This window comes from Alexandromys fortis, unplaced genomic scaffold, assembly GCF_014885135.2.
Source record: "Alexandromys fortis isolate MF-2015 unplaced genomic scaffold, M_Fortis_MF-2015_v1.1 scaffold_37, whole genome shotgun sequence".
NCBI classification, from domain to species: domain Eukaryota; kingdom Metazoa; phylum Chordata; class Mammalia; order Rodentia; family Cricetidae; genus Alexandromys; species Alexandromys fortis.
The window spans coordinates 7,001,144-7,026,658 of NW_026067914.1; the positions used below are offsets into that span (position 1 = coordinate 7,001,144).

Sequence of the window (25,515 nt, forward strand, 5' to 3'; positions counted from 1 at the left end):
TCTTCTTCTTCTTCTTCTTCTTCTTCTTCTTCTTCTTCTTCTTCTTCTTCTTCTTCTTCTTCTTCTTCTTCTTCTTCTTCTTCTTCTTCTTCTTTCTTTGGTTTTTCGAGACAGGGTTTCTCTGTGGCTTTGGAGCCTGTCCTGGAACTAGCTCTGTAGACCAGGCTGGTCTCGAACTCACAGAGATCCGCCTGCCTCTGCTTCCCGAGTGCGTGTTCTTCTAAAAAATATTTATTTTTATTTTATATGAATGTTTTGCCTTCATGTGTATTCATGGACACCACATGTGTGCACGTGCCCTCTATGGGCAAAAAATGCAATTGGATCCCCTAGAACTGGAGTTATAGATGGTTGTGAGACACCATATAAGTTCTGGGTCCTCTGAAAGAGTGCTCTTAACTGCTGAGCTATCTTCCAGGCCCAGCTGTTTACCAACAGATAGAGATTAGAATATCCTTGGTAGGACAGGTTTTTCAGACAGTGGGAATGACTCTTCTCATGAGATTTGATTCACACCCTAAAGACCGAACCTATGCTGGTAGCTGGATAACCATAAGAGCAAGATAGAAACTGCTTTTAGTTTGTTTTCTCTTCACTCCCTTTCTTACTGTCCCTTAATTAAAGAAAATATGTGTGCTAGGTAAGGCTAGATGGACAGAACCAGTAGGACTGTAAAGGGGATCTATTATATTGCAAACAGAATTTACTAGAAAAGCTTACAGCCGATATGGGCCCTGTAGTTCAGCAATGGCTGTCTGCATGCTGGAGACACAAAGAACCTAGTGGCTGCTCAGTCCAGGGAGCTGGATGCCTTAGCAGTCCCAATGTGGTGCTGAAGGCCTGGAAGATTCTTGGGGAGCCACAGGTCCAGGTTGGAGCCTGATATCCGTGCAGGGTAACAACAGTTGCAGCAATGAAGGTTGGCACACTCTCCAGTGGGAATTAAGACAGGCAAGGGAGCTGCACTGATTTTCTCTGCGTTTGTGTCAGGCTCACCTGCTGGGAGGTCAACCTACTCCTGAGGAATGTCTCCCCCCCCCCCCAGTCAAGCTTTCCTGGAAATGTTCTCAGAGACCTGCCCATAGGTGTGTCTGTTGTTCATTCCAGATTCCACTGAATTGACAACCAAGATAATTCAGCCCGGCTCAGGAATTAGGAGCATTTGCTCTTGACCTGAATTTGGTTCTTAGTACTAACATTGGGTATCTTATAACTGTCTATAACTCCAGCCCTAAGGAATATGAGACATCCCCCCGCCATGGGCACACACACACACACACACACACACACACACACACACACAAATATATATACTTAAAAAAAGCAATGTTTATCAGTGAGTGAAAACTGACTCTAGGAGCAAGTATGAGTCTATGCCTGCTGCTGTAACAGAATACCTTACAGTTGGTAATTTATAAATAACAGGAAATTGCTTCTCACTGTTCTGGAGACTAGGAAAGTGCAGAACAAGGCATCAGTAATTTCCAAGTTGGGAAGGGTGACCCTGTCCTTGTTGAGCCCTCTCACAGGGAAGGCTAGCCAGAGCCCTCTGCTCTCTCTTATAAGGACATTCCCTCAGGACTTAATCACCCCCTCCAAGCCCCATTTCTTTTTTTTCTCATATGTATTTACCTTTTAAAGCAGAATGGGATCGGGCGCTATATTTCCACTCACAGACCTTACTGAGTTACAAGACCTAGGGAAGCTTAGGATTTTATTCTCAGTACTTTGGAAAACCAATCACAAAGGGAATTCCTCCGTTGTTTTAGCTTGTGTGCTTACTTCGAAGACCAGCACCTGCAGAATTTAACTATACGGGATGAAATTTTTTAAGATGAAACTGAAGCCATCTGTTTTTCCTTTTAAGCATGAAGCTATATTTCAGAAAAATCCAAGTGCCAAATTATTTGGTCTAATAAGGAATCTAGCGCGACAGCTAAACACTTCAGACCACGAAGTTAATAGGTTACATTATACCTTACAATAAATGTTCTTCCAACCTACTGAATCAAACCTATAGTATCACAGAATCACACAGGAAGAAAGAAATGTTCTCTTCTTCTTAGTTTTCACGCCATACGGATGTTTTAAATGTTAACAAAAATATACAAAAATCCCGGGAAATATATTATCAGAAGGAATGAAAGTAAGCATCAAACATAGACTTCTGGTGAAGTTTAGTCTACTCCTTCCATGCGTGATGTGTCGTCATCTCCTCCCAGGGGTGGCATTTCTTCAGTTACAGCAGCGCTGGTATCATCCACAGTAGGATCATCCTCATCAATACCTCGACCAAGCTTGATCATCCTGTAGATCCCATTAGCAATGTCTGGGGATCCTCTAGGCTGAAGCCAGAAGACAGGAGTGACGTTTCTTTCTTTTTATTTTATTTTATGTGCATTGGTGGTTTTCTGCATGTATGTCTGTGAGTGTCAGATCTTGGAATTACAGACAGTTGTGAGCTGCCATGTGGGTGCTGGGAATTGAACCCGGGTTCTCTAGAAGAACAGCGGGTGCTCTTAACCACTGAGTCATCTCTCCAGCCCTACGAGTGCAGTTTCAAAGAAGCAGCTGGAGATCAACCCTGAGCACTCCATTATTGAAACCCTCCGGCAAAAGGCAGAGGCCAACAAGAACGACAAATCTGTGAAGGATCCGGTCATCTTGCTGTGTGAAGCTGCGCTTCATTTCTTTTTATTATTATTATTTTTTATTCTTCTTTTCTTTCTTTTTCTTCTTTTTCCTCCCCCCCTCTTTTTCCAAGCCCCATTTCTTAACAATATCACATGAGGTTATGTTCTAACATATGAAGTGGGGAGGGGAGAGGAAGGGGCACATTCAGAAAATGGCAAACCAGCTGGCTTTTAGGTATTTAAAAACTCCGATTTGCTGGCTTTAATTCCTGGGAAGTGTGTAGATCAGAGACAGTGTCAAGTTTCCAGAATCATATTATATTACAACTGGGCTCGCCATCAGCGGATATTAAAGATCAGGGTATTAAAGTAATGTTTTAATGAACAATGGCCTGAAGGGGAGGGACATTTGCTAGGCAAATTTCTATCAAAAGCCAGTATTTCTGTTCATGAATTGGTCCAGATGTTGAAAACAAAAGCAACAGAATCTGTCTGGCCAATTCTCACAACTGAACCGAGCGGTCCCTTGACTTCTTCCTGGGAACCAACCTGGAAAAATCAGTTAATCTTTTGCTAGTTTTTGAGATAATTTTATTATAGCCCAGGTTGACCTGACTAAGTAGTCCGAGTCCAAATTCACAATCTTCTTGTCTGGCTTCCCAGGAGTTGCGATGACAGGTGTGCATAGCCACTCCCACTTAGTCACCTATATTTTATTTCGGAGAGCTCTGGGAAGAAGAGCTGGGATTAAAAAAAAAAGAAAAGAAAGGAAAAAAAAATAACCCCAAGCCTATTGTTTAGAACAATGCACAGCAAGGTGCCGGACACTTGAAAATTTAACTGCTAATGTTTATTGGCTGGTCCCAGTAAATGAAAGTCTAACGAACTGCAGTCTTCTTCTGTCTCACGCAGTAGCAAGTGCCCAAAAGGTGGAATTTAAACGGTGTGTATGTTTTATTTACAATCTTGGCGTAAAATGAGAGATTTGTCGATAAGTTGGGAGACTAGATAACTCCTAATGGCTTTTGATGGCTTACCAGTTAGAAACAATGCAAGGAACAAAAGTTTGAATTTGACAAAACATTTTATGGTCTCTTCAGTCTACCATTTAGTTCCTGTCTGTTCTGTCTCTCTTTTGTCTAAAGTCTGAACGTCGTCCAGTGGGTTCGAAACCACTACGGAGGGATTCTGTTCAGCAAGCTTTCGGACGCTGAGTTTCGAAGGTGCTGGCAAATAATTAAAGCCAAGGCTTTGAACGACTGCCCGCAACAACTTAGTGACCGCAGGATCATTGGACAAAGGCGACATTCCCGCTATCCAATCGTGGGGCAGTCCGGAGAGAACGCTCTCAGGATTGGCTAGAGCAAATATCTCTTCAGGTAGCGCCCCGCAACCAATCAGAGGACGCCCGGGGGGGGCGGGCTCTGCCTGAGACAGACCAACCGAGCAAGAAGCCAGAAAAGGCGCTTAGATGCTCGGGCCAACAAGAGCGTGGGCGTGGCCCTCTCCAAGGCTGTGGGCGGGACCTCCCAGCCTGCGAAGCGAGAGCGGCAGTGGGTGTGTCCCACGCCGGTGGGCGGGGCGCGCGACCTGGGCGGGGCGAACCGTGTCAGCGGCGGAGCCGGATGCGGGCGGTACCGCGGCCGCCGCGGCCCTAGGGATGGGCGGAGCCCCGGCCGCTGGTGCTGGTGGCCGCGGCCGCTGCCGGAGCCCGAGCCTGAGCCGCCGCCTCTGCTGCCGCGCGTCGCTGCTTCGCCAGGCGGGGGAATGCTGGGGAAAGGGGGAGTCGGCGGTGGCGGCGGCACCAAGGCGCCCAAGCCTTCTTTCGTATCGTACGTGCGTCCTGAGGTGAGAGAGCGCCGGGCGAGCGCGGCGGCGGGTGGAGCGGCCGGGGCAGGGGCGCTTCCTGCCGGGTGCCGGGCGGGGCGAAGCGGCTGGACGCCTTGGGGCCTCCGGGCGAGCCTCGGCCCGGACCCCTGAGGCTGGCTGTGCAGGTGCTGGGGCAGGGCCCTGTCGCTCGTCACCCGCGCCTATGGGCGGGAGCCGGAGTCCGGAGCTGGGGCGCCCCAGGTATCCGGAGGGGAAGGGAGCAGAAGGGCTGCGTGGTCGGGACTCCTGCGGGGTTCCTCCAGCAGCCCGCAGCCTGGTGGGTATGCCATGCCCTGGACTTTCTCCGTGAATTTTGAGAGCTCGTCTGTCGCGAATCCTGCTGCCTTTAGTGCCATTTGATGCCACTGGCGGGACGTGGTGCACTGCTTCCCCGTCGGCGCTGCTGTAGGGAATGTGGGTCGGCCCTGGCCTCTTTCCGTTTCTCCCTAGAGAATCCTCCTCCCGCTCCCTTTTCATCTCACTCCTTCCAATCTGTGCAGTTTTTAGTCAAGAAGCACAGTCACTGGGGAAATGAATTTCTGAGTTCCTACTATGTGCCGGGCACGATCCTGAACGCTTGTGATAAGTATCAGTGAACAGAACAAAGATCGCGTTCCCCGGGAGCTTACGTAAAAAGAGAAACAGTAAACGATATACATAAGTTAATTTACGGTTTTTAGACGATAATGGGGGAAAGGCATCCTTTCATTCTTGCAAGGTGATATTTCAGTCAAGACTGGGAAGATGTTAGGAACCTGGGAAGAGTGGTCTAGGTAAGGGGTCCTGGACAGGGCAGGCTGCCTGTTGACAGTGTTCCTGGATGAGAAGACGCAGGGAGGGAGAGGTACAACCTAGCCATGTTGAAGACCTCTGGGCCTTCTTTATCTTTTAATAGACGCCTTCTCATTTTGGATTTGTGAAGGTTGTATTCTGCTTCTGCGATTTTACTTGTTTGTTTGTTTGTTGGAGACAGGGTCTCTCTATTATGTAGCCTGGTTGTCCTGGAACTCGTTCTGTAGACCAGGCTGGCCTCCAACTCACAGAGATCCACCTGCCTCTGTTTTCGGAGTGCTAGGACTAAAGACGGTACTACGTATTGGGCCCAACTTCTGCAATTTGATCAGTAGTATGTAGGTAGGTGCTTTGCCAAATTCACTGCCTCCCAATGTCTTCTCACTTTTTACCTCTGTTAAGTGAGGAAACAGGTGGGCCAGGGATGTAAAATCAGAGACCTAGGGCCTTGCGACCTTTGCATATGTGTCTTAAAATCCAGACCTCAAGTGGAGAGTAGTAAAATGGGTCCTATTTTTAGTCTTAATTTTCAAATAAAAACCACTTCCTCTGTCGTAACTTGATAAGAGAGACAGGGTCAGCTTCCATGTTCACCAGTCTCTCCCTGTATCCTCTAGAGGTAAAGTGGTCAGTTTCTCATTATCTTTCTGTGATAGCACCCTAGTTGAAAGGTAACTTTGTAAGCTTCCCTAGTTTGCGGGAGTCAACCACAAGTGGGACGTTTCCTGAAGTGTGGTCAGAGTTCAAACGCGCTCAGCTCCTTCATCTGAATGCGCACTCTTTGCCCACAGGCCCCCCGCTCGGTATTTCCTCTGAGCGGTGGTCGGAAAGACAGCGAGTGGTTCAGCTCTCTGTGGTCACAGTTTTCGAGTCCTTTTAGAAGGCACTTTTGTGTTTCTGCATCGAAAGCTGCCGTGAGGATGCTGGGCATCTTGGTTGGAGTTTGTACTGGATGAAGTTCTCAGCTGTGCATGGTTTATTAAAGGATAATGGTGGGAGGAGGGGAGAAGGCAGTTTATTTTGAAGTAGATAGCTTTGCTAGCCACCATGCTGCTAGACATGGATGAGCGGCCCTGAGAGTGTTGCTGATGTGGCTCAGCGTCCGATGCCCTCTTGGTTCACCCAGTGGGAGCCTCAGGACACTTCTATGAAGACTGGCATCCACTCTTTCTACCCTCCTTCTGCTCTCCTGTCTGTCTGTCTGTCTTGTGTGTTCTGAGGACTATAGGTGCGTTTTATTTATTTTGGTCTTCAGCTACATCACCCCGAACCACACTACCCTGAAGAGGCCCCGCCCCATCTGGTATTACTTTTTCCCTTTGTGCAGTGCTGGAGAGAAACTCTAGGATCTCCATCGTGACAAATGCTCTACCACTGAGCCACATCCCCAGCCCTTCACTCTGACTTTGTTTTTGCTTTTTTGTTTTTCGAGACTGGGTTTCTTTGTAGCTTTGGTGCTTGTCCCGGAACTAGCTCTTGTAGACCGGGCTGGCCTCGAACTCCCAGAGATCCGCCTGCCTCGGCCTCTCGAGTGCTGGGATTAAAGGCGTGCGCCACCACCGCTGGGCTTCACTCCGACTTTGTACTAGCTTTTCCTTGTTGGTAATTTTGTCAGCTAAGATGCTTTCTTCTTGGTGGTTGACTGAGTTGCCAGAACCTTTAAACCCTGTAGTGTAATGATGCCTGTTCCTGGTGATAAGCCTGTGGATCACTTCTTAGAACTTGCAAAGGCAGCTTCAGAGAGCCAAAATATCAAGGGCCAGTACTTCCTGTTCAAAAGCATTCACTAAGTAGTTGAAGATGAAGTTGTTAAATATTATCTCTCTCTCTTTTTTTCCCCCTGTGATCCAAAGGAACTGCATTTGATAGCCTATAGTGTAGGGTAGTAGCTGACTCCAGCATTTGATAGCCTGAAATGTAGGGTAGTAGCTGACTCCAGCTTTTGGACCTCTGCCTAAGTAACCTGAGTTGTTTTGTCATCGATTCTCCCGAGCGTGGTAGGTGAAATCCTGAACTGTGGCTTAGGACCTTTAGTCATGGCATGATCTGTTCAGAGGGTAACTAGTAAGTGGGAAGCTGGTGGAGGTGTCCAGGAGGCAGGAATCTGGGGCCACCCTGCTGCTAGATAGACAGCGGGCGCCTAGAAACATCACTGCACCCCTATCCTAGCCCGGCCTCGGCCACAGGTTGGACTCTTCCTGGCACTGTGTAGCAGACATGTTGAGCTGTGTTCCAGGGACACATCTGGTGATACTTTGAGTACAAAACCACGTTCAGTGTGAAAATGGAACACCTGTTTGAATTATGATGTCAGGAGGCAAAAGTGTTCACTGTAGAAAAGGCAGATGAAGTTATACCGAAGATTAAGTAACAGTTGGAAACTTGCGCTGCTTATTAGGTCTTGCAGAGGACCTGAGTTTGGTTCTCGGCACCAACAACAGTACGTTGCAACCCCCTATAACTCCAGGGTCCCTCTTCTGGCCTCCTCAGACACACACTTGTGGCAAACATTCACATACACACGCACAGACACAAAAATAAAAATCTTACAAAAAAGGGGGGGGGCTGGATTTGGCGCTAACCGCCCATGTAATGAACTTGTGCTGGGGAGATGGTGCAGTGGGTAAGGGAACCTGCTGCCACATCGGAGAACCCAAAGGACCTGAGTTCAATCTACGGGCCTCAAATGGCAGGAGAGAAGTGACTTTCACACCGTGGCATGTGAGCACCCCACACGTACACACACTCTCTGAAGAGAAAATTACAAACTTGCTAACTTAGAATGCATCCTATTAGATAAATGTGTACAATGTATGGGTGTGGGTGGAGCTCACCAGTGGGATTAATACTACCAGTCATATTCTCTCAGCTGCCATTTTCACCAAAAATGGATTCTGTAAACATCGCTCCGTATCAGTTGTTAAGCTACAGTTAGGCCTTTGTTCTTCAGTGGAGAATAGCGATAGGAGAGGCCCGGTAGTGCAAGTAGCTGAAGTAATTGATGTTCAGATGGGATGATTCTGTACTTAGAAAACTGAGACTGAATGACAGTTCTGATTCTTCAGATTTACCAGTTCTTTCCTAAGCTACCTTAACATTTTTAAAAGGATTTATTTATTTTATATGTGTGTGAGTGTTTTCCCTGAATATGTACCACATGTTTCCCCTGGTGTCCAGATATGAAGAAAGAGGTCATCTGAGCACCTGGAACTGGAGTTACAGATAGTTAGTTATAAGTCACGGTTGGGTGCTGGGAATCGAATCCGGGACTTCTCCAAGAGCAACAAGTATTCTTAACTGCTGAGTCATTTCCCCAGCCCTTTTGGCCATTTTTAATGATTAGCTATGGCCAGTGACTGGGCCCAGGATCTTGTCGGAGAGGACTCCCGGCAGTACTAGGAGGAAGGTGCCTCTCGACAGAAGTGCCTTCCGTCGGGATTCAGTGCTTTATAAATAGAAAGCTTCAACCTGGAGAATGTTAGCTCTCAAGGTGCAGTCCCTTAGTGATGGAGTGTGACCTGGAAGGTGGGTGAGCCAAGTAAAGCCTTTCTTCCTCCAGTTGCTTTTGGTCAAAAGTGTTTTATCACAGCAACAGAAACACTAAGACAGGGAGAAAAGGCAAGAAGAGAGATGGAGATGGAAAAGGAATTTTTTTTTAACTGTAAGAACTATACATTTTCTCTTTATCTCCCAAGGAAACAAATGCATTATTTCCTAGTCCTCGTGTAGGACCATTTCTTTGGTGAGGACTGAACCTGTAATCCTGTATTTGTGGCTATTTGATCCTAGCGTACAGTATTTAAACGGGAATGGTCTGATTCTGTGTTTCCTTCTTCATTTATTTGTGGAGTCAGGAGATTTTCGTTAGCATAACAGGCTTGTTTCCATGGCTGTGGCACACTGAAGTACTTTCTCACCTGTGTCTTTCCATGACAGTTCCCCTTGGTTGTTGTTAGGTGCTGCTCTGAGACTTACTGAAGGTACAGGGACTCTTGGCTGACTTCGTCTTGAGAGGCCCTGTTTTCTAGCTCAGCAGATGCTTACTCAGCCTCTACTCTGTGTACCCAGCATTCCAGGCATCCAGTCAAGCTATCGTGGTCTACAGAATAGACACCAAAAAATTTAAAACATTTTGTTTTGTGTATATTTTGATACAGTGTCTACCTATGTAGCCCCAGCTAGCGTTGAACTCCATGTAGACCAAGTTAGTCTGGAAATCAAGCTTGCTTCCTTAGCCTCCTGAGTGCTAGGATTACATATGTACACCATCATGGCCAACTTGATGTAAGGATCACTTACTTTGATGACTTTGGTGGATAAATAGTATGAAGAAGAAATTAGCTTATCCTAGAACAGATATTCTGCCTCAGTCCTGGCAGTAAAAATACTTTTAAAGGCAAAGTTTAGATGTATTGTTTTTTGTTTTTTTGCATGTTTTTTGTTTTGATGGGTTTTTGTTTCTTTGTTTTCTTTGTTGGGGGGGGGGGAGCAGTGTTTCTCTCTAGCCTGGCTGCCCTGAAACTTGCTCTGTAGTTCAGGGTGGCCTCAAACTCAGAGATCCACCTGACTTTGCCTCCCAAGTGCTAGGGTTAAAGGCAGACACTATCACTTTCTGGCTTAGATGCATTACTTTTTTGTTGTTTTTACATTTAAAATTTAGTACACACACACACACACACACACACACACACACACACACACACGAGCCCATGTGCACGCCCAGCGTGTTTATAGAAGACAACTCTGAGGAGTTGGTTCTTTTCTCCTTCCACGGTGTAGACCCCAGGAATTGAACTCACGTTGTCAGGCTTGGAGACAAGAGCATTTACTCACTCAGCCATCTCCATGGCCCTGCTTTTTTTTTTTTTAATCTATAACGCCATAGCCTTTTCTCCATTTTGAACATTTTTTTTTTAAAAAGCTTAGACACTTTCCCCACTGGTTTTTAATGCATCCAGTGCTTGCCATCTATGTGTATGAGACACACTGCTTTTCTTCTGTTAATGCAATATTAAAATATACAGGCTGGTCCTCTTCCCTTAGCAAGTATTTATTTATTATGTATTATAATTAATTAGTTGGGCTGGGGATTGAACCCAAGGCCTGAGGTGTTAGGCAAGCACTCTAGCACTGAGTCGTATCCTCATTGCCCCCGCCAAATTACCTCAAAGTTGGCGGTTGCTGATAATGATGTAATAGGCCACAGAAAGATATCAAAAGTTTTTCCTGCTGGGCAGTGGTGGTATATACCTTTAATTCCAGCACTCGGGAGGCAGAGGCAGGCAGATCTCTGTGAGTTCGAGGCCAGCCTGGTCTATAAGAGCTAGTTCCAGGACAGGCTCCAAAGCTACAGAGAAACCCTGTCTCAGAAAAAAAAAAAAAGAAAGAAAGAAAGAAAGAAAAAAAAAGTTCTTCCTAAAACAATCACTTTCTTAGCTGTGGCTTTAGTTTGATGATCTGTCCAAGCTTCCGCTTTTTTTTTTTTTCTCCTACATGTGTTTCCTGTGGCATCTCCCTGGGTCAGATCCAACACTATACAATTTGCAGATGGTGCATCCGAAGGCTCTGCCAAGTAGCACTTCCTGCATTCTGACCAAACAGCTGCCACATGCTGCCATCCTCTTAGGGCCAGTTCATCCTTTACACCCTCCTGCCATCTCCAGCATTACTCCCAGGATGGCAGTGGAACTCAGTCAGCGGCAGATGTACGAGGGTACCGGAAGGACAGAGTCAGAACTTTAGGATGCAGGAAGAACCTTAGGATGCAGAAAGGTGCATCCTAAGTATCCTCAATCCTAAATGGTTACTAGGTTAAAGCTGTCATTCTTTTCTGCATGTCCTCAGCAGGATGTTGGATGCTTTTCGACTGTTCTGCATGGAATCATCCCATGTGACAAGTGGGTTTCAGAAAGAATCTGTTTGGAGTTTGTTCAGGCCTTGTCTGTGCATATGTGTTTGCATGTATGTGTTGTGTGGTTGCAATGCAGATGTGTAAAACTTTCCAGGCTGCATATGGTTATCAGATTTGAAGATGAACTGCCCCATATTCATAGGGTATGTACAAGCTGTCTTAACAGCAGGGAATTGTCCTTGTGTCTCATCAATAGGTTTGCAGCCTTTGAAGCTGCATTCTTCACTTTGCTAGGCTTATATAGACCAGGATGGCCTTGAATTCACAGAGATCTGTCTGTCTCTGCTTCTCAAGTGCTTAGATCAAAGTTGCACACCACCATGCCCTGCAAAATTTATTTTATTTTTAAAGATTTATTTTAATTATCTGTATGTGTGGGTATTTGCACATGAATGCAAGTGTCCACAGAGGTCAGAGGTGTTAGATCCCCTTAGAGCTGGGGTTATAGGCAGTTGTGAGCCACCTGAGGTGGGTTCTGGGAATTGAACTTAGGTCCCTAGGAAGAGCAGTATGTTCTCTTAAACACTGAGCTATTTTTCCCAGCCCTGATATATTTTATTTTTAGTTGTTTGTGCATGTCATATTTTGGCCAAGACTTGACCTGGAACAAGCTGGGTATCCCAGACTGGCCTCAAACCTTTCGTGATCCTCCTGCATTAACCTCCTAGGTGCTGGAAGGCTATATCTGACTTTGAACTAGAATAATCTGTTGCTTCGGGAAGAAGATGGAGAGAAATGAGGTGGAAGGACATTGGAGCCCACCTCTACCCCTGCACACCTTGTGGGACATAACTACAGAAAGCAAACGCTTGCCAATGGCTCCGCATGCTAGCAGGGGAGGGTAGCTCCTTTAAACTTCTTGTTTTCCAACTGGAGAATTGGAATGGTAGCAACACCCTTCTTATATCATAGGTGTGTGACCACTCATGACCATTAACTCTGACTGCCTTTAGGAAGCCTTCTATAAGTATAGGTGATTATTATTATGGTGATGATGATGATGCCACTAGGTTGTTCCATGCAGGGCTTGCTTAGTCATCTTAGAGGCAAGAACTCTTTCTGGCTAAGGTGTTAATAAGTGGAGTGTTTTGTTGTGGTGGTTGCCATGGTTGCCGTGAGAGGAAAGTTCACTGCGGTAACAGTAGTTTTCACTATCTCTGAAAGTTTCTTTTCCTTTTTTGTTCCTTTATACATTGAGAACGATTTGATTATATTTAAAATTCGACCTAGTAAGAACACAGGCGTCAGCGTTTTTTTTTTTTTTTTTTTATTAACATTGGCCTTTGGCATTTTACTGGTTTCATTGTGTGCCCTAGACTGACTTTTCCTCTTTGCTTATTTCTATCTGGCTTTTCTGTCAAAGGCCAAATTTTGTCCATTTATCACATGTGTCCAGGGAGGGACTCAGTTAAGGTATGAGTGGATCAAATGAAATCACAATTAGCTTAAGCAAAATCAAATGCCTTCTGTTTATTTCAAAGGCATTTCCAGGACTGTGCTGTTTTGGCTTACTAGTTCAGTAGTCCATTTCTTGTGTCCATCTTGTATTATCAGGGTTGGGAGGTAGCCTTTCACAGGTAGCATTTACCTCCTCTATTGCTTGCTTTTGGGGAAGAGAGCCAAAATGTCAGGGTCTAAATATCACCTTGAACTCACAGCGATTCACCTGCTTCTGCCTCCTGAGTGCTGGGATAGAGGCGTGCACCACCACCACCCAGCTCCCTTTTTGTCCTTAATGATTATTGTTTTCTACCTGCTCAGTAAGTAGCAAGGCCTGGAGTGGCAAGAGAAACTCTAGTGTTCCCTGGGTGTTGTGCCCAAGAACTCAATAGGTCAAACACTCAGTATGTGGCACACAGAAGGCAGGGATACCGTGTGGCACTGGAAGCCCATCCATCAGCTGTTGTGGGTAAGGTTGCCACTGTGAGAGACTGGAGCAGAGAGACAGCTAAAGAGTAGACTGGTCATGGTGGGAGCTTGGGGATGGGAAAGATGGCCATATCACAGAAGAGCTTCAGCCTGTGATTCGAGAGGTTTCTGGTTCTGGATCAATCACTTCATGGTGACCTTAGATGTGGCCTTCACCTTTCTTTCTTCTTTCTCCTGTGACATGGATAGGTATCTTCACCACAGTCTTATTTTAGGGGTGAGAAGTACATGTAAAATATTCTGCTCCATGCTGGCCTTGTGGAAGATGCCTGACAGCTTATAAGCTTATAGATGCTCTTATTATTAATAGCTAGAACTGGAAGATTCTTTATTTGTTCAGCATCTTTGTGTACCTACCATTGCTTAACTATGGCTAAAATTAGGAATCCAAAGAAACTGTATGCAGGAGCTTCCCATTGTGTTGAGGGACAGCAGGTCTCCAGATGGCTCTAAAGCACAGAGGTAGGAGCTGGCTGCCTAAGAGGGAGGTATGCCCAGTGTAGAGGAGGCTCTTCACAAAGCACTGGGCTTCTGTGAAGGCTGCTGGGACTTGCAAAGTTCAGGCATACCGTGGGATTTGGTGTGGGAAGGAGGGGGCAGACAAGAAGACAGGCAGACAAGAGGACAGCTTGAAAGCTTACAGGTGTGTTGGGAATGTGTGGTTGGGCATCTGTCTGCATCTTCCACAAGCACACACATCTCTGCATGGCCGCGAAAAGGGGGTAAATCTGCAGGAACGTTTTCAGTTCGGGAAGGATTCCTTACCACCAGGTCAGCCTGACTCTTAACAAGCCAACAGGCAAACTCTATTTGCCCCTCGCTCCAAGGCTTTTAACTTCTCCTGGTTCTTTAAGCAATGTGGAGCAGTTCCGGGGAAGATGATGGGGCGTGAGCCACAGAAGGCAGTGCCATATGTCTCTGCAGCTGCTGTTAATCACATCCCTTAGCTTAGGCTATAAAGCAGTGTCAGCCCAGTACTGACTGCCACCTGTCACTTTTCTTCTAGCACTTGTGCACATCCAGACAGGGCCATCGTTACTTTCCACATATTAGCATCCGCGAGCCTCAATTTTCTGGACTATAAGTGGGAATAATAATAATATTGTGTAGTTCAAAAGGGTGCTATTAGTCTTACATGAAATGATTCATTGAAAGCTGGTAACACAATATTTGATAGATGCTAATTGTTAATTGTTTTTGTTTAGTTTTTATGTTTTTGGTGCTGATATTGAACCTGGGTCTCACTCATGGTACACAAGTGTGCTAACACTGAGCTATACCCCCAGGCCTATATTGTTAATTATAGTTATTCCTCACTACCCCAGAAACTGCAGTTGTGTGTGTGTGAGTGTGTGTGACTGCATGTGTACTTGCATACATATTTTCGTTTCCTGAACTGAGTACCAGGAGGAAGTGGATGGGAAGGAGGTGTCCACACAGACCTGGGACTGTTTCTTCTTTGAGACTTGTCACTATAAAATTTGTACAACTGTCTTTCTTGAAGACTTGTTTTGAAGAGGAGAAGAAATAAACCATATAGACCCAGATCAGGACCTGACGGGTACCTTGTCTCTACTGGGAGTATGCCATCCCCTGTGGCCGCCCAGGCCTCCCTGCCTGTACCTGTGTTTTTTCACAGGGGTTCAGAGTTTCTTTGATGTCCTTCTGCATCAGTATCGTGTCCAAGGCTTTGAGGGAGGCCTGGGATTGGAGCAGCATGAGAAGTGTTGCATTGATCCAGTTTAGCTTGGTTTCCTTCTCTGAAGTCAGCCTCTCAAGTTTCCCTCACTAGCCTGTAATAGGCAGTCACAGCCACAGAGTGTCCTCTGTGGCACCTCGGTGACAGTGTCTTCATTTGTGTTAGCACCCTCCCTGTCTAGAGCTTCTTCTGCTTCCTGTCTGGACTGCTTTGAGATCTGCACGACCCAGCAGTAGGGGCCCTGTCTAGTGCAGCTTCCATTTCCCACCTCAGAGCCCTGTCTGTCCAGCCTTTACACTCACCTACATCTAAGGCTAAGTAAGGCTCTCTCAGAACCCTATCCGCTTGTGGTTTTGATAAGAAAGCCTGTCTTGGCTTCAGAGGCCCAGGCTGTGGCTGTTTCTGTTCTCTGAGACCCAAGGTCTCATTTCCTGGTTTGAGAGAATTAAATTTCCTGATTTAGAGGGTGTTTTGTTTTTATGACAGGGTTTCTCTGTGTAGCCCTGGCTGCCCTAGAACTTCTCTGTAGACAAGATTGGCACTGAACTCAGAGATCTGCCTGTTTCTGCCTCCTGAGTGTGGGTTTAAAGGAATGCGCCACCAGGGGATCAGATAAACAAAAGAACAGCAACAACAAAATCAAGAGATTCAGATGTGCCCCAGGGATGGGGAAGGTCATGGATTGGGAAGGGAGACTTTTTTTTTAACTTTAGAATTTGAGGGACTTTCTTACTGCAGTTTCAAATGCAACCAAATAAGAAACTCAGAGAGAGAAGAGAAAAAGGTGAGGTGCAGTTTGTAAAGCTCCTGGAGGGGCGGTGCTTAGCCCCTTCCCACTGTGTTCTGCAGTCTTTCTTCTAGGCAGTATCTCCCTTTCTTTTCACCTGTGGTGTAGAATGCAGGCAGCTCTTGCTCTTTTTGGTGCCGTTGAGTGCTCTTCTGTCTTGCATATTAATTGCTGTGTGTCTGTTTTCCAGCAGAGCCAGAAGCCCCTTGAGGTTGACCACTTGAGCCACCTTCTCACTGGTCTTGTTGAATTCTGGTGGCTTCAGAAAGATGGTGGTGGATGAGGCCAGCTCTAGGATAGTACCTCAGAAGACACCTGTGGGGAAGCATCATTTAGAGGAGGGTATTAGTTGTTAAGCTAGTGACTTGTTAGATGCCTGGAACGTGTGTGTGTGTGTGTGTGTGTGTGTGTGTGTGTGTGTGTGTGTGTGTGTGTGTGAGATGAACCCTAACTTCATCACTTTAGCTGTGGGAACCTTGAAGGGCATTGTTTACCCTTTTAAGTTTTATTGGCCTTCTCTGTAAAGTGGGAGTGAAAATTCCTTACACTCGCTGTGTTCCAGGACAATTGTAAATGCTGTTCAGCACATTTGTAGATGGCAATGGCAATGTCAGAAAGTTGGACACATATGTAAAAGTAAATGACATAGGCAAGGCATCTGTGAGTGGACATTGTAAACATCAAAAATTGCATTCAAATGTTTGTAGGCAATAGATGCTTAGTCTGGAATGCTAGTCTCCAGCTAGCCTCTTAGATGAAGATATCTCTGGCTGAAACTGAACAGGAGAGTCCTTAAAAACCAGGTATGTAGTTATCTGTGTGATATTGTTACCTTGAACCAGACAGATTGTCAGTTAGTCTCTTATTGCATGTCTGTCTGTCTACCTTTCTGTCTTTAGATGCTCTTCTGTCGACTTCTTATCAAACAAAGTACTTGGTGCCTGCAATGGCCAGGGGTGCCTGCAATGGCCAGAAGCAGCGTATATAGCTAGTAGAGGAGAGCTGTGATCAGCAGCAAAGCCATTACCCTGTCCTGCTCTTTGAATCGGGAGGCTCAGGGAATGAGTCGCCCAGTAAGGCTGGCTCTGAGGGAGCCAGTCCTTCAAAAGCACCTCCAGGAAGAATCTAGCTTCCTAGAATTGACAGTTGTCGATTCATCCAGGCTCTGATCTGTATCATCAGTGAGAAAACTTGTGTTTAAAATCTGAACTTGAATGTGCCCCTGTTCTCTAGAATAGAAAAACTAGGCTATGTTCCAAGAAGTCAGCTCAGAGAGCAGCTTGACAATATCTGGCACTAGCCACCTGCATAGTGTGTTAGCTCTCTGCCGTTGTACTAGATCCCTGCGGTAATTTTTAATTCTCTGGACAGTAAGGAGCTGAGGTCTATTTGGCTTATGTGTTTGGAGGATCTAGTCCCTGATTCGTTAACCTTGTTTTTTCCTGAGATGAGGTAGCACATCGTGGTAGGAGTGTGTGGTGGGACAAAACTGACCTCATGGCAGAAGGGACCAGGGTCCCATCATCTGCACTGAGGGAAGCCCTAGACTTCCACTGCACCACGTTGCTTCAGGTTTCCATCACCTCCCAATAGCACCAGACCAGCAGTCAGACCTTTAACAAGGAACTTTCTTTGGTGGACAATCTAGAGCCTATCTCTAGCACTTAGGAATTTCTAGTGGAACTGTTATTTTATTCTTTCAATAACGCCTAGCACTGAAGACTTACTGGAGAAGGACTTGTTTCCATATGTTTTGATGTATATGCTCTTTCGGTAGGCTTTCAGTGCCAATTTGTTCTCTGTCGAGGTAGGAACTGAAGGTAAAAACCCATGAAGGTACAGTCTAAGCCCTGAGTTGCCATCATTGCTTAGCAAGAAAGATAACTAGGTAAGAGATAACTGCAGTCAAGTATGGGAAGCACTGTAACAGAAGTGTAGAGTGTCTTGGGCATCCAGAAGAGGGCCCCTTGGCAGTCTTGAGAGGAAGGCTGGATCAGGGAAATCTCTATAAAGGAGGGGATGTGTGGATAGTGGATAGGACAGAGTCCAGGATGGACAGGGTTGGAGACCTGTATGTATGGAGTGGTCTTAGTACATGCACAGGGGTGGGGGTCACACAGAGGCAGTAAGACTTGGTAGTCATAGGAGCATGCCAGGACTGATCTAGATAGTCTCTGAAAGCAGAGCTTGGGACCTGAGGAACAGGCAGCAGTTAGAAAATGACCTCCTGGTTCCTGGAGTCGTTTGTCCAGTTATCCAGCTCCCACAGGAGGCAGCTTCATAAGAGAGATGAGTGTGGTGATGAGTTGGCTTTGAAGTGTGAGTTGGAAGGACTGAGGGACATTGCAGTGTGAGTGTCCATGGGGCTGTTGATATCTGGATATGGAGCTCTGACAACAGATCTCGTATGAAAAGCTGGGTGAATCATCACCCAGAAGACCAGTTAATGGGAGTGTTTGTCTAGGGAGTGCAGGGCTCGTGGAGAAGCAAAAAGGCCTTCTGGTCAAAGGGACATGAATAAGAGTATAGGCCATTCTACAAACAACTAACCTCTCTACCCATTGCTCAGGTCTCAGGATAATGGCATTTTTCTGAGGGTGGCTGTCTTCTTTAATCCCTTTCTGAAGCCAAGTGTGGTAGAGTACTCACCTGTGATCTCTGGAGACAGAGGCAGGAGGTCTGATTTGGAGGCTAGTCTGGGCTCTGAGGTGCTGGGTCCTTTCTGAATGTGGTTAGGTGTTTTGCTGTGTTCCCTTGTACCTGGTACCTGCCCTACTCTAGAACTCAGGTTGTGCTGCTGTGGTGTTGGGCATGGTGTTCTCTAAAGAGGTAGAGACTGTGCGCTGTATTGACCCTGTGTCTTCTGTACCTGGACTAGAGGGATTAGGAGGGATGGCTGTTCAGTTAAGAGTAGGAGTGTCGAGGGGCAGAGGCAGCATCTTGGAGAAGAGGTCTGCAGACAGAGGCAGGTTGGATTAAAGGTAAGAGCACACACAGCTTTAGTTGTTTACCTAAGGCTAAAGGTCCACTATATTTTTCCTGGCTCAGTCTTTTTTTTTTTTTAATCTGAACAATGAGAACAGTCAGGGTAATTAAGAATCATGAAAATTAAATAAAATGTGCAGATAGATTTTTTTGTGGCTTTTAGTAACTATTGCCTCAGTTATCCAAGGAGCCAATGATTTTTTGTCTGAATTTCACAATAAAAATGGATTCATCTTTTTCTCCTTTTTAAAAATTCTTTTTGCTTTTTTTTTTTTTTTAGTGTGTTGTGCTGACTAGTTTTATATCAGCTTCAGACAAGCTAGAGCCATTTGAGAGATGGGAACCTCACTTGAGACAATGCCTCCATAAGACCTGGCTGTAGACAAGCCTGTAGGGCATTTTCTTAATTAGTGATTGATGTGGGAGGGCCCAGCCCACTGTGAGTGGTGCTGGAGGCCCTGGGTCTATAAGAAAGCAAGCCATGGAGAACAAGCCAGTAAGCAGCACTCCTCCATGGCCTCTGCATCAGGTTCCTTCCCTGACTTCCTTCAATGATGAGCAGTGATGTGGAAGTGTAAGCCAAATAAACCCCTTCTTCCCCAAGTTATTTTTGGTTGTTGTGTTTCATCATAGCAATAGTAACTCTAACTAGGACATGGTTTTATGCATATTTGCATGTTAGTAGGCACATGTGTGTGAATATGCATGTGGATGTGTATGTAGTAGGACTGAGGTTGATGAGAATTATCTCCAATTTCTCTTCCATCTTATTCATCAAGACAGAAGGGCTCACCAGTTCAGCCAGCCTTGCTTGCCAGCTTGCTCAAGAGATTCCATTACCACCTTCCAAGGCTAGGATGAAAGGTGGTCCACCACACCCCCCAGTACTTGTGGGTTCTGGGGATCCAGACGCTGATTCTCATCCTTGCGTGGCATCATCACTGAGCAATTTCCCCAGCTCCAGTTTATTCGTCTTTGTCCCCAGCAAAGGACACTCAGTTTTTGTTGAAATGAGTTGCTACGTATTAGAGATGTTCATTTTGGAACTCTGTTATCAGACATGCGGCGTGAAGTACTGACTCATTCTTACTGGAGCTCTGTGATTTATGGGGCCACTCCTCAGAAACAGATCCAAGGAGATATCAAATTGACAACTATGGCGGTTCTGGGAGTTTCTGTAGATATGTCTCCTTTGCGTGACAGGTCTGAAGGTCTTGTCTGGCATAGATGTTGCTAGAAAGGGTATGCTTCTGATTGAGCATGGGTGGGCATCTTGGATGATGGGGTACTGGCAGCTGCAAGCCCTTGGGAACTGTTGATTCTCACAGTGGAACCCGGAACAGATGCAGCTCACTCCTTTTGATCTGAGGAAGAAAAGTTTCAGAAACTGGCAGACTTATTTTTCAAGCCCTTATACTGTTTTTTAAATTAAAACAGAAAGAATACCCAAAAGCACTGAGGTGGGCACTGAAATTGGAAGTGAAGAAAGCCCAGCTCAGATCCTGCCACTGTGGCAGAACTACTCTTCCTCTGTGTCTTGCCCACATTCTGAGTCCATGCCATTGAGAGCTTTAAAAGCCTAGGCATACTATGACCCCAGTGACAACAGTGTTTTGCTTTTTCTTTTATACAACAATAGCAAACTTTGTCTCTATTTCAATGAAAAAGTGACAGGTGCAGGGCAGAGCACATGGACCATTTGTAACTTTCATATGAGTTGAAAATTTTTTTTGAAAAGTCTGTCATTTTAACCAGTAGAGCCATTTCTGCTTGATTATTAAACAACCATAATAACAAGGTCAGTGAGAAATTATTTATTTTCTGTGAGGAATTTTATGTCACAGTTCATAGCTATAGGAATAAAATGGTCACCATTTGCTGATTACACAGCTGACGGGCTGTCAGAGTTGATGGATAGTGTGACAGAAGGTGCAGAGGCATAAGAAGAATCCTGGGCCCATCTTAGAAACCAAGATGGATCAAAAGCTTCCATCAGCCGGTGGTGGTGGCACACGCCTGTGCCTGTAATCCCAGCACTCGGGAGGCAGAGGCAGGCGGATCTCTGTGAGTTCAAGACCAGCCTGGTCTACAAGAGCTAGTTCCAGGACAGGCTCTAAAGTTGCAGAGAAACCCTGTCTCAAAAAACCAAAAAAGGAGTGGGGGGAGGGGGAGAAGAGAGGGGGGAGGGGGAGAAGATTGGGGGGAGGGGGAGGGAAATGGGAGGATGGGAGGAGGAGGAAACTTTTTTTTCTTATTCACAAAAAAAAAAAAAGAAAAAGGAAAAAAAAAAAAACCAAAAAAAAAAAAAAAGCTTCCATCATCCAAAGAACAAGGCTACTAGAGAGGCGTTGGTTCGTTGTCTACTGGATAAACTGGTTGTGAGATCCTGAAATGATGCCAGATATGTCCATGGAGGCCACCCTACTGAAGTTCTTCTGGATGGGCGTCGTGAGTGACAGTCTGGATTAGTGCCACACATGGTGTGGCAGTATTTAAGCGAATATTCTTTCCTTGGTATACTGTGCCATGGTTAGAGCATTTGGAGATGCCAGCCATACTAACGGTCACATCTAGCTGTTGTTTCTTTTTTAAACTATAGGGTTTCTTTGTGTAGCCCTGGCTGTCCTCTAACTTGCTCTGTAGACCAGGCTGACCTCAAACTCACAGGGATTTACCTGCCTCTCCCTCCTAAGTGCTGGAATTAATTCCACTTTCACTGGAAATTAAAAATAAAATATAAGAAGTGTGAAGTCTACTTTTAATTATTAATTAGTTTAGCTGAATCTTTGAGTATTTACTGTGTATCAGAGCTGTATTAGATTCTGAGGACAAAGACTTGCCCCAAAGGGCTTATTGACTCCATGGAGATAGATAATTATAGGAGAGGAGGTACAGGGGCCTGGACGGACTTGGCAACAGAAAAGGTTTCCCTGAGGAAATGATCTTGCACTGAGCTACACACACATACACAAAATTCTCAGTACCAAAGAGGGAATGGAAGGCATTCAAAGCAAGAGGAAATGCCTGTGGAGACAACTCCGGATGAGAGGGTGTGAGGGAGATAGAGGAGGCCAAGCGAAGACTGAGTACCTAATACAGTGATGAGGAAATGGTAGGAGGCCAAGTAGCTATGGGCCAGGTTAAACAGGGTTTTATAGTCTCAAGACAATATTGTCTTTATCCAGTACCTAAGCCACAGCAGGCTGTGTTTTGAAGAGATCATTCCTACTTGAAGGTGAAGAATGGATGAGAAAGAAAGCATGTGCAATCAGCCTAATTGAAAAGTTGTTGCAGTGTTGTGGGTAAGAGATGAGAATACCTCTATTAGGATGGTGCTGGTAGACAGAGGAGAGGAACATGGACTGTGGGTGTCCTCAATCGGTGATATTGATATAATTGCTGTTAGATTGGATGTTGAGGGTGTTTGGAGAAGGCGTAAAGGGTACTCTTAGGGTGACGTTTAGGCTGTGTGGCTCTGGAAGGAAAGCATCGTCTTGCCCAAATAGTACACAGCAGTGTTAGGGTTGTAGCACAGTGAACCATGATACCCATGAACTCTCCAGAGTTGGGATGGCAACCAAGAGATTGATGCTTTACCCAACAGAGTAAATCCTAAGAAATAACTCCGTCAGCTGGTGTGAATGAAGCCCAAGATTTTTTCCCTGTATTACTGGCCAGTGTCATTTTGGTTCATTACTTGTGTCGAGTAGGTGTGATGGTTAATTTTGGTTCAGTTTAAGTGGATTAAGAAATGCTGAGGAGTTTAGTAAAGCTCTCTTTGGGTGTATTAGTGAAAAATTAATCCTGGGGGCTCTGACCCAAACAGTGGATGACCCCTAGATAGACTTATTATATGATGGCATTCTGGGAGGTGGTGGAAGACAGGAGGTTGGAACTAGTTTTAGCAAATAGGTCGCTGGGGGTGTGTTCTTGAGGGCTAGATCTTGCCCTGGTTTCTTGTAGTATACTGTTCTCTCTGCTTCTTGTCCATCATGGTGTGAACTCCTCTGCTCTGCTCTGCCTTCCTGCTGTGATGGATTGACACTAAACTGTGGGTAATGTAAATAAATTCTCCCTTGATTTTCTTCAGTATTTGACTAACACAGCAGGTCATTCTTTTCCATCAGTACTCTTTGAGGCTCTCTCTTTGCCCACCACCCATTTTTTTTGAAGACAGGGTGATCTCACGTAACCCCAGCTGGCCTTGAACTAACTGTGGATAGTCGAGGCCTTGAACTCCTGAACCTGTCTACCTTCCAAGTGCTGAGATTACAGGCATGTGCCACACATTCAGCTTCTGTGGGCATTCTCTGTGGTACTTGCTTTGATCTGACTTCAAGTGGGACTAAAGTGATTTGATCATCCTGTCTTCTTTTTCCTTCCATTGCAGTGATACCTGATTTGTATTTTAATGAATAACGCTTGCATGAAGATCAGAATGCAAAGCTAAGCCACTAGAAGCCATGGAGTAGTGGCACACACCTTTAATCCCAGGATTTGGGAGACAGAGGCAGACAGATCTCTGTGAGTTCAAGGCTACCCTGGGCTACACAAACTTGACCCAGAAACAGATCCAGGTAGTGGTGGCTCACACCTTTAATCCCAGCACTAGGAAGGTAGAGACAGGAGTGTGATATGGCTGGGCAGAGAGAGGAATATAAAGGGAAAGAGACAGGAGTTCACTGGAGTTTGGAGTCTGAGATTTTTGTGGAGATAGGATCTCGCCCTTTGGTCTGAAGATTTGGTAGAGGTAAAAGGTCTCTCTGTAGTAGTTGACTGCTTTGCTTTTCTGATCTTCAGCTTGAATCCTAATATCTGTTTCTGATTTTATTGTTCATGCTACATCCCATTTCTCCTTTTGATGCAAGAGATATTGTGGCATTTTTCAAGAGCACAGAATAGGTGAGGATAGATACTTTACTAATTCTACTGTTCATATACCATTGGTGCCTCCATCTGCAAAGGAGATATTCTAGAGTATGACGATTATTTCAGAGTGTTGCTGTGGGGAGTAAGTGAGCTAATAAATACACAGCCCTTTAAACAGGCCATGTGCTTGTGACTCAAGAAACACCTTTCTCAGAGAGGCTGGCCTTGTGCTCTCTTTGAAAGAGAACTGGAGACTGTCATTCAAAGATTGAACAACTCTCAGTCCATAATATCTACTGGGTTGTGACGTAGTAACTTATAATTCATGTGTTGGTAAATATGTTAAAAAAATTGGTAAAAAAAATGTATTGCACAGCCTGTAGTCCTTTGTCCAAGGGGTATACTAATGGAGACAAAAGCTTATGCCTCTGCAGAACACGGCATGGTTGGGAGGAAGATGCACATGTGAGATTTTCTTTGAGCTAGGGTCTCATCTAGCCCAGGTTGATGCCCCATTTTCCTCTGAAGCTTGAGTTGCTGATCCTCTTTAAGCTGCAGTTTCTCATCTGTGAAATGGAGACAGTTGTGGGTTGTGAGGTGAATGGAAATTATGGCTATGCTAAGAAAAAAATTATTAGATGTTGGCTGTTATTGTTAGTTAAAGCATGCAGGTCAGTTTGTCAGGCTGACGAGGGAGCACTTTGTCACTAAGTGCAAAGTACTGCTCATTCATTATTGCTGCTCAGAGCTCATGACTTTTGGCAGCATTCCAAATAGGTTAGGTAGCTGTGTGATCGAGATGTGGGATGAACAGGGTGTTGGCGTAGTCAGTTTAGTGTCATTGGACACAAAGACTTGCATATACTTGTGTTGCAAGGGGAAGGCCGCTTGTTGGTTCCTGGCTGCTCAGCCCCAAAACAATCACACAGAAACCATATTATTTAAATCACTGTTTGGCCCATTAGCTCTAGCTTCTTATCGGCTAACTCTTACATCTTAATTTAACCCATTTCTATTAATTTGTGCATCACCACGAGGTCATGGCCTACCAGCAAAGTGTCAGCACATCTGTCTTCATCAGCAGCTCCATGGCTTCTCCCTACTCTGCCTCCTTTCTCCCAGCATTGCTTAATTTTCCCCACCTAACTAAGTTCTGCCCTATCAACAGGCCAAGGCATTCTTTATTCACCAATGGTATTCACAGCATACAGAATCCTACATTATACTTGGTGATGAGATTGTCTTCAGCAGCAGCAGCAACAGTGTCTTTCTGTGCTCTGACCTTTCCTTTCCTGGCTCCAACGCAGAGGAAGTGTTGATGAATAGTGGCAGTTTCGGTAGGAAGTGGAGCAGGTTAGTAATCTGTTGGCTTTTCGGCTATGCTCTTCTGGCGTTGAAATCGCCAAATGCTTCATAAAATATTTGGCTCCTGGGTGACTTTGTTGCTTTTGGGTTTTCCCGAGGTTGAAACAAGATGGATTTTCAGTTAGCATCTTAAAATGTATTTAAATTATCCCAAGGAAGAAGTGAGTGCATTTAAAGTGAAAGGTTGTACAATCACAGCCTCTTCCTTCACTCCAGGAAGAGTTTTCCATGGTCGACAGCATTCTTTGAACACCATGTTAGCTGTGACCTGTGTTTCTGAATGGAGACAGTGGGTCTTCCTCTAGGGGGTCTTCCTTTTCAGTTTCTTTTCTCCTCCTCTTCCCCTCCTTTGTTTCTTTGTTTTAATTGCTGGGGCTTGAACCCCAGGTCTCATGTTAAGTGAGGCCTACCACTGAGTTATAACCTAGCCAAAGCACTGCACCTCCTTTCTGGATGCGGAAACTGAGACTGACCTCCATGACATGACTTGGCATCTGCACAGGCTCTTTGGATACTGGTGTCACAGGACAGGCAGTTCAGCTCTTCATCCCTTCCCTATGGATCCTTCTCTGAGAGCAGGACACTTGTCCTTATCAGCCCTGTGCTTTCTCTTGAATGACATTTATTGGAGATAGTGAACGCTACATGCTCTGTTTACTCCTTTACCTCCCTTGTC

The 25,515-nt window shown here is 45.4% G+C and overlaps 1 protein-coding gene across 1 annotated transcript in view; it reads left to right on the forward strand.

Annotated features, from left to right (window-relative positions):
- Window positions 1-4,264: 4,264 nt before the first annotated feature.
- The window catches only part of Mtmr12 (myotubularin related protein 12), a 68,338-nt gene continuing 47,087 nt past the window's right edge, over window positions 4,265-25,515 (forward strand). Inside the window, exon 1 of the mRNA XM_050139079.1 lies at window positions 4,265-4,481. Within this exon, the coding sequence (XP_049995036.1) occupies window positions 4,401-4,481 (81 nt within the window). The 5' untranslated portion in view covers window positions 4,265-4,400. The remainder of the gene's footprint in view (window positions 4,482-25,515) is intronic.